The sequence below is a fragment of the Marmota marmota genome, unplaced genomic scaffold, assembly GCF_001458135.2.
Source record: "Marmota marmota marmota unplaced genomic scaffold, marMar, whole genome shotgun sequence".
Lineage (NCBI taxonomy): Eukaryota > Metazoa > Chordata > Mammalia > Rodentia > Sciuridae > Marmota > Marmota marmota.
The window spans coordinates 8,866,166-8,875,027 of record NW_026000249.1 but is presented as its reverse complement, the minus strand read 5'-3'; the positions used below and the strand labels follow the sequence as shown (position 1 = coordinate 8,875,027).

General features: G+C 42.3%; 2 protein-coding genes across 3 annotated transcripts in view; one reads left to right on the top strand and one right to left on the bottom strand.

Moving 5' to 3' along the window:
* Map3k15 (mitogen-activated protein kinase kinase kinase 15) overlaps positions 1–6,653 on the top strand; it is a 118,358-nt gene extending 111,705 nt beyond the window's left edge. For both annotated transcript variants that reach the window (XM_048796507.1, XM_015488068.2), the window contains 7 exons: positions 191–376; positions 968–1,073; positions 1,990–2,206; positions 4,596–4,708; positions 5,685–5,785; positions 5,864–5,940; positions 6,398–6,653. In XM_048796507.1, coding sequence (XP_048652464.1) covers positions 191–376; positions 968–1,073; positions 1,990–2,206; positions 4,596–4,708; positions 5,685–5,785; positions 5,864–5,940; positions 6,398–6,479 — 882 coding nt within the window. In that variant the 3' untranslated portion in view covers positions 6,480–6,653. The remainder of the gene's footprint in view (positions 1–190; positions 377–967; positions 1,074–1,989; positions 2,207–4,595; positions 4,709–5,684; positions 5,786–5,863; positions 5,941–6,397) is intronic.
* Pdha1 (pyruvate dehydrogenase E1 subunit alpha 1) overlaps positions 5,559–8,862 on the bottom strand; it is a 14,900-nt gene continuing 11,596 nt past the window's right edge. The window contains exons 9-10 of the mRNA XM_048796374.1: positions 7,835–8,074; positions 5,559–7,466 (exon numbers count right to left, since the gene is read on the bottom strand). Coding sequence (XP_048652331.1) covers positions 7,302–7,466; positions 7,835–8,074 — 405 coding nt within the window. The 3' untranslated portion in view covers positions 5,559–7,301. The remainder of the gene's footprint in view (positions 7,467–7,834; positions 8,075–8,862) is intronic.

Sequence of the window (8,862 nt, the reverse complement as noted above, 5' to 3'; positions counted from 1 at the left end):
CCCCCCCCCCCGCCCCCAGGAAGGAAATAGAGGGAATTCTAAGAACAAAGGCTTCTTCTTCCCCAAGGGATTCCACAATTCTGTTAGCAAATGGGCAGTCTAGTTTCCCACAATACATTTTGAATTTTCTATCCCCCTTCCCTTACTCATTCAATGAAAATGATTCATGTTTGTGTGTATGTGTGGTCAGAGCTCAGAGGAGTTGCATCTCTCAGTTGGTCATATCAAGCAAATAATCGGGATCTTGAGAGACTTCATTCGCTCCCCAGAGCACAGGGTGATGGCATCCACAATATCAAAGCTGAAGGTGGACCTGGATTTTGACAGCTCATCCATCAATCAGATTCACCTGGTACTGTTTGGATTTCAGGATGCTGTAAGTGTTCCATCTGACCCTGGAGAACATGATAATCACCATCTTCTCCCATAGCCCCCATTTCTTCTCATCTATTTACACCTGAATGCTGAAATTTAGCAGCTCCTCCTAAACACTGAAGATGTAGGTAGGTATAGGAAATGTCACCTGAGTGAGTGGGCTGATTGCCTTTGGCCATAGAGAACATAATACGATTTAGGAGCATATGGCATCTGGCAGCAAGTAGGTGTAGACTTTAAGCTTATGTGTCTGCCCAAACAGATATGAGTTCTTTCAGGCCCGAGACTATCTGGTTCATCTTCGTGTCCCCAGCCCCCAGTGCAATCTGTCATTTCCTAGGTGTTCAATAAATGCTTGTTGAATAAACAATGAAGAGGTCCTGTGATGTCAATCCCATTGCTGTACACATCTTCTAGACTCCAACGTGACTTAGGGCAGCCTAGAGGAAGACTGGGTTCAGAAGAAATGTGTCAGACAAAGTTCCATGGCAGCATTGCCAATACTCAATCTCAGAGTAAAGGCAAATTAGAATTAGAACTTGACTTTCTTAAAGCACAACAGACTAGAAATCTGGATTTTTGTGATTTTTAGGTAAATAAAATTTTGAGGAACCACTTAATTAGGCCCCACTGGATGTTTGCAATGGATAACATCATCCGCAGAGCAGTGCAAGCTGCGATCACCATTCTTATCCCAGGTAAGTGCCCTCTGAGGTCAAGGTCAGCATCAGGCTTTAACAAAGACCAGAATTATTCTCTGCATTCAACAATCATTTTTTTCCCCTGTTGGCTTTATACAATCCTGCAGTAAAGTGAATGCTGTCATAGATCCCATCAAAGTTGAACAGTCTATGATAAGAACATATGGTACTTACTTATGTGTCCCCTGAGTGTAATGAAAGTGACTACTTACAAATGCATCATGTAAAAAGGCAGGGATCTTCCAGTGCTATGGTACCCATTTCAGTGTGTGTGCTCACAAATGCTTGCTAGATAGTTGAAAAGAAAACGGCTCCATTTCTTTTTCCTCTCTCTGAATTATCTTCTAGTAGCTATAGGAATTTGGGGTGTTTTTCCCCCCTGCTGGGGATCAAACCCAAGGCCCCATTCCTATCAAACATGCCTTCTACCTGAGCTATTGAGCTATGCCCCCAGCCCAGTTTTGGGCTGTTGTAGACTTATTTCTGGAAATGTTAGAGCAACTTCATGGCAAAGTCACTTCCCCTTCTGTGATACTTCTTCCTGTAATGGGAGGCTTTAGAAGGGTTCTATGGACCTGGCCTCTTCCTCTCTTTACTCTGGGACTTTACTGTTCATCTTCTGTCTGCTCTCCTGAATGCTCTGTAGCCTACGCTCAACTGGCAGGAGGGGCATGTGAACCCCATGTTCCTGCTCTAAGCAAGTATTCGCCTGGTTGTATCTTTGTAAAGCCTCCTTGACTAACCTCCTTACATCTTTGTGTAAACTGGGAGGGATCATTTTTATGGTGCAGGGAACCAAACAGAATTGTCTTCTCTCCTTTTATAAAGCTAGCACACTCCCCTTGAGTAGCCTCATTTGGTGGCACAGGACGTGAGCTAAATGCCATGATAACCATGGTCTATGATTTCACAGAGCTCCGAGCTCACTTTGAGCCTACGTCTGAGACCGAAGGGGTAGATAAGGACACAGATGAAGTGGAAGACGACTATCCCTTAGTAGACCTGCCTGGAAGCGAAGCACATGTGGCATCGGGAGGGAGAAGACCTAGTGCAGCTGTTGCCGAGGAGGCCCAGCCCCACCAGCAGCACCTGAGCCTCCAGCTGAGCAAGCTCAGGCAGGAGAGCAACAGGTGATGACCTTCCAGGCCCTCAGTCTGGAATGAGTTGAGTTGTTTGGAGCCTCACGTCTTTACCATCAATGAACTGGGCAAGGTTTTATGTGCAGTTTCAGCTGAGGAACTAGAATGCCTTCCTTTAATATTAGGAATAAGTATAGGGCCTTGTCACAGGCCACAGGGAACCATACTAAAGACAGCAGTACCTTAACTCTTTTCTGTATCTTTACCAAGATGGGATCCTGGCATGGCACATGGCCTGGCATGCTCAGTAGACATCTGTAGTAGCAGAGTTTGGGGGTGTTTGCACTTCGTTATGGATGATGGACTCTGATCCCAAGGAAGTCTGCCCTCTCATGTCTTCCTGGTAATTTGTCACGTTCCCCAGGCAGGTATCAATGAACTGCCTTCCCAACCAGGGTACCCTGGCATCATCATCATGTTCCCCCAATGCCCAGGTCTATTTTGTTTACTTCCTGGTATCCAACAGGTGTTTCATAAGCATTTGTTAAATGAACAAACTGATTCCTCTTTATTTTGAAGATTCACATCAACCAAAATCAAAATGCAAAAATCAATGAGCTTTTAAAACAATTAGAATCTACAGCTATGGCAAACTGTTATTGGGAGAGAAGGTGCTGGATGTATATACTTTGGATGAAAAATTGTGCAAACCCCCAGGATATTTCAGGTTTAATTTCTAGACATTTCTTTAACAGACCTGAAATCTTAAGTAAATAGTAGTGGTGGCAAAATTTTAAGAAGATGACAAACATGAAATTGGTAGTAAAACTTAGTGTTCTTCAAAACTTTTTTTCCCAATTCAGTTATATGTGGGATCAAAGGTCATTCCTCTCCACTGTTCAGTCATGCCATTATTTTCTATTCTTAGTAGACTCAGGAATTGGTTAAACAGCATTCAGCACATTAATGTGAATGGCTAACAAAGCGGCTCTTGGGCAGCCTGCCCATCCTGTGGCAAATGCCTTGACCATGCAGCAGTTGGGCAGAGCTGTAGCAGGATGGTCTGTGATGTGACTGGAGATAACTAGTCTGTCCCAATGACAGGCCTGAAAACGCTTTGCACTGAAGGGGACCAAGCACGGGCTAAAATTGTCTCCTTCACTTTGGTAGGAAGAAGACTGCTTGACAAAGATATAGGCAAGGCCAGGGGTAGGGGGTTGGAATTCCTCACTAGAAAAATTTACTCCTTGCTGGGGCAGGAGTGTTTGCCTCTCCCCATGCCATTCTGTCACTGAATCATCCAGAGGTACCTGTGTTCTCATCTGTTTACACATTGTTGCAGTGACTTCTCAGAGTTAAACATCAATGATTAACTTTTACTAATCCAAATAAAGCTTAGTTCTATATCCCTAGTTCACCAGCATGAATAATATACATAAAGAACATGCAGTTAAAACAAAACTAATCTCGTGTTTTAGGTACATAAGCAAACAAAAGAAGGTAAACATGGCTCCAGTCTACCAGTCCTGCTTCCCTTCTCCCAGGCATATTATCCAAGCTGGCATGGAAAGGACCCAGAAGTTGGAGGCTCAGATGTGCCAAACTCTTTCTTATCCCAGGGAGACCGTCCTGATGGGGAAAGCCCAGTTTCTGTGACTCTGGGTGAATTGTTTAGTGACTCAGTGCCTCAATACTTCAGCTCTGAGTGGTATTAAGGCCTAAATGACCTAATCCACTAAGTGTTGTGCAATCCTGGATTCTGCATAGATATTCAGTGTTAGTAGTTCTGCCCTGTGGAACTCTGGCTCTCCTCAGCCAGCAGCTGTCCCCTTGCTTCAGCTCCCTCCAAAGAAGGAGGGTAACCTATTTTCAGCTACTGTATCTTAGGGAGACAAGCTTAAGGAATCAAGTAATCCTTCTGGCTTAGTTGTACTGATCGACATCAGATTAACTTCTAGTTCATGATATACTTTGAGACAAAACTGTTTAAGTCTGGTTCAGGCTGCTATTACAAAATACCATCAACTGGTGGTTTACAAACAGCAAATTTACTTCTCCCAGTTCTGGAGGCTGAAGTCCAAGATCAAGGGCTAGCAACTTCATAGATGACTGGCTACTCACTGTATTATTGCATGGTGGGAGGGGCGAGGGAATCTCTGGGATCTTCTTCCAAAATACCTTGGTGGCTAGGGTTTCAATAATATAAAATGTACCCACGTTCCAAGTGCTGGTCTTTGTTGTTAAATGAGAAAAGGTAGGTTCCCCTGCATAAGCTGAAACCTGGTTAACAGAACTCTGAAGAAACAAATCTGCTTCCCCCTGAGCTGACTGAAAAAAAAAAAAAATTTAAAGGCATAATCCCAACAATCTCTTAATGTTAAACAAATGTTTGAGTTGAATTGGATAGTACTGAGCTAATGATGCTTTTTTTTTAAACCAGACTCTTGGAACACCTAGTCCAAAAAGAGAGAGAGTACCAGAATCTTCTACGGCAAACGCTAGAACAGAAAACTCAAGAATTATATCACCTTCAATTACAATTCAATTATAATGGTGAGTCATTGTTCATGTAACTCTAACTAAGGTGTGTCAGAAAGACAAACTAAAAATCTGCTGAGCTGGGCACGGTGGCGAACGCCTGTAATCCCAGAGGCTCAGGAGGATCACGAGTTCAAACCAGCCTCAGCAACTCAATTCAGTGAGACTCTGTCTCTAAATATACAAAATAGGACTGGGGATGTGGCTTAGTGGCCGAGTATCCCTGAGTTCAATCCCTGATTACCCACTCCCCCCGCCCCCCAAAAAACCTGCCTAATATTTTAGCCAGCCTTGAAAAAAATTTGAGATTACCTTCTATTAAACCAGGACTCTAGTAGATTCTGGAATACTATTCAATAATAAAAAGGGAACTACTGATACTTGCAGTATGCTAAGTGAAAGAACCGATTCCATTCACACAGTTCTCTGGAAAAGACAAGAGCTTCAGGGGCAAAAAACAAATCAGAATGGATAGGAGAGGGGACGGATTATGCGAGAACACATGAGAACTTTGTGGATTAATGGAAATATCTGTATCTCAATTGTGGTAGTAGTTACATGACCGAGTTTGTCAAAAGTAAATCTAAAAAGGGTGGTTTACTGTCCAAATTACATGTCAGTATATCTGACTTTCTCCTTTTGTGGGCTATAGCTACCTCTTGGGGTATGGACTACATAAGCGCCGATGTAATGTAAAAATCTACCTATTTCACCTGATTTTCAGTGTAGTTAGGGCTGTGCACCTGAAGAAAGGTCATTTTTTAAACATTTAAAGTAAGACAACATCGGATTACAAACTTAAGGTGCTGAGGTAAGGGTAGTTCTCTCTGGAAAGTCAGTTTAAGAACTAGGAATTGTATAAAACAGAGCAGATCAATGACACAGGTTTAATACATCTTTTCATACCACATTTTGTATTATGGATAGTTACTTTTTAAGAGTTTTATGGTTACAATTAATATACAATGAAACAAATTTCTAATTGTTACAGGTATGACAAAGAACCTAGCACCCCCTCCTAGGCAGGGAACAGATAAAGAGCTTATAGACTGGCTACAACTGCAAGGAACAGATGCAAATACAATTGAAAAGGTAAATTTATAACCAAAAACTATTCCTATGATATTGTTAAAAGCTGCTTATTTCTTATGTATTTGATCTTTGTTTCAGATTGTTGAAGAAAATTATACACTTTCTGATATTCTTAACGATATCACTAAGGAAGACTTACGATGCCTTAGACTACGGTAAGAGCTTCAAAACGGCTTATTAGAACCTTTTCTGGGTAAATACATTAAAGTAGGCAATAGTGCTGGTAACTTCCCCTCTTTGAAATTCATTCCCTTTCCAGTGTCTTTGAAAACATACTACCTCTTCTCCCTCAAATCTTGGCAGGTTTGGGCTGGGCATGAGGTACCAGTGCACTAGACCCAACCCCTCCCGTGGTCTTGTTCCCATGTCATTTAAAATAGCCACCTCTACACCAATCCATCAGCGCTCCTGTGCACACTTCTAATACCATGTCCTAGCACTGCTGGCACTCAAGGATTATATTCACACAGGAAGAGAATATATTTTTGGTTTTGTTCATTATCTAAATTAAAATGGGACTGCATTTGTAAGAGTAGATGGCCAATCTTAGATTAGTTTTGGGGTTGTCAGTTGGAACTTTGCCTTTCTTATGGTAACTCCTTTGTTCCACAGTGGTGGTGTCCTCTGTCGTCTGTGGCACGCAGTCTCCCACTACAGAAGGCAGGCTCAGGAGTCCTCAGCGACAGAGGACTAGGCTTAATCACACTCAGCTAAGCCGGGAGGACACAGTGAGCACATATCCTCCTGCTTGTGGTTAAAGCTTCTTCTGTACATGTATACACAAATTCTGCTCAGTTTACACAAGAAAAAGATGTGTTCAATTAATTCAAGAATCTGGTGAAGTTTGTCATTTTTTTGTGTCATTTTTTAAAACCTATTATTTATGAATGTTTTAAAGATTATATAGAACTGTATGTAATGTGAATAGTAAGCTTTAGTTTTGATATCCTAGAGTATTAGGAGAATCTCAGAAAAAGAGACTCAGCATTCTGTTATTTTAAATACAATGGTAGTTTAAAATGAGACAGGTGTTGTAGGGTAAGCATTATTAACTAGTATAGAACCTAAATGTGATAGGACTGTAACCACTGATGTGTAAATGGAGAAAACTAGTTGTTTGGCCTTTCACCTGTTGCCTGGTTATAATAATAAAAAAAAATATGAAGAAATGATGGCTTTAGCTGTGCAATGCCAGAATTGCGTCTTCTCAGGGCATAGCCAAAACAGGTGGCAGGGTTGGAACAGGTACACAAGGAAGTGTTCTTCCTTCTAGTGACCAGACAAACAACTATTTGGGAGAAGGTTAAACTCTATTAGACTTGTAGATCTGAAATAGGTAATACAATAATATAATAATCACAAAACACTCAAGCACTCAACATCTTCTAACACAACAATATACAAAACTGCATGCACTTACTCTCCCTTCAATTTAATTTACATGCTATTTATTAAAGTTGACAACGCTGTTCCTTATAGTTGCTGACAAATAGCCCATCATTACACACGTCTCCAATTAACTGACTGACTTAAACTTGATCCACTGGTTGGCACCACGCACTTCAAAGGGTGGATCGCTGCTGTAGATGTGGTAGCCTAGTTCCTCCAAAGGTGGCTCAGGATCAGCTGTGGCAAACTGGGCAGCGTCCTCAATTTCTTTCCTTACTTCAACATCAATTTCCTAAACATTGGATTACAGTGCAAGAAATTTTTAAATAAACAGGTGCTACCCAAGCTGCTGTTAATCTCCACAGGAAGATAACAATCCAGGGACTGTACAAACTGTGCTACGGGGGAAAGTGCAAAAAAAGGCTTTTTGCCAATATGATCTGTGATAATCATACTTTCACTACTTAGTTCGCTGCCCACCCCACCTAATCTTAATAAAGAACAGCCCTATGAGATTTCAGAATTATTCCCTGTCATATCATTTTCCCAGGCTTGAACAAATCAAGACTCTGTGGTTACCCAGAGGTGGCAACTTTTTGTGGGAGGGAGGAAAGAGAGCCACCTTTAAAGCCAGACTTAAACCACTAAGAGTGAATGTACCTTTAATTCTTCAACACTGGCAAGATTGCTGTTCACCATTCTATCCTTAAGAAGCATTATAGGGTCACTCTTACTTCTTACTTCCTGAATTTCTTCTCGTGTGCGGTAACTGTATGAGGAAAGAAACACAGTGATAGGTGTAAGAACAGTTCCAGTGGGGCAGATAGCTAGGTGAAGTCTGAGTACATTCCTGAGAGGAAGGGACACATCAACACTAATGTTACTGTGAGAAGAGCAGAGTTATACTTCCAAAACACAAGAAAGCAGCCTGTAAGAGCTGCTTCTATCTTCTATAGCAAAACAGTATGCTGAAACTCATAGGGCTTCTCTGGCATTCTCACAATGGGGGCCAAGTTCTGGTTTGCTTCTTTGATCTAAAAGAGTACAAAAGAAGTGTCACCTGTCCCACTCCTTTAGGCTATTATATTTTACATGGGTTGGGTTTAAACAGAGAGGGGGAGATGTTGAGAGCCACAGCCGAAGGGGCCCCAGCAAACTTTCAGACTGCCAGCTGATGATGGGCTCACAGCGGCCCCAGCAACTTCTAGCTGATTAGCTCCTCTGCGGTGATGCTCATTGGGCTGTTTCCCTGCCCTTTCAGACCACGGAGCTGCTCACTGGGGGACTTTTTGGCTCCGCCCACACAACCCAGACAATCGGCCTCAAGAGCAGGAGGAGTGGGGGAGGTTGAGAGGCTTGTGGGAAGCCGGTGGTGGCAGTTGGGCTCTGAGGGTTTTTCCTGAGGAGCTGTTTTGTTTGGCGTGTGTGGTTCTAAAAATAAAGTTAGTTTCTTTTGACAAATGGCTCCTGAATTGTGCCCAGCCAGACTGCGGCATTCATTAGCCCAATGTCTCCCTCTACGGCATCGTGGGCAAATACCCGGTATTCTACTCCTTTGATACCTAGTTTTGTTAAACCCTCCTCCTATGGGGCAATTGTAGCATGTTCTTGGCCTGGCATCTAAAGCCTGTTTTACTGCAGCTGCCACAATTTGCCCTTGTCATTAATGTCTCTGGCATCTAAAGCCT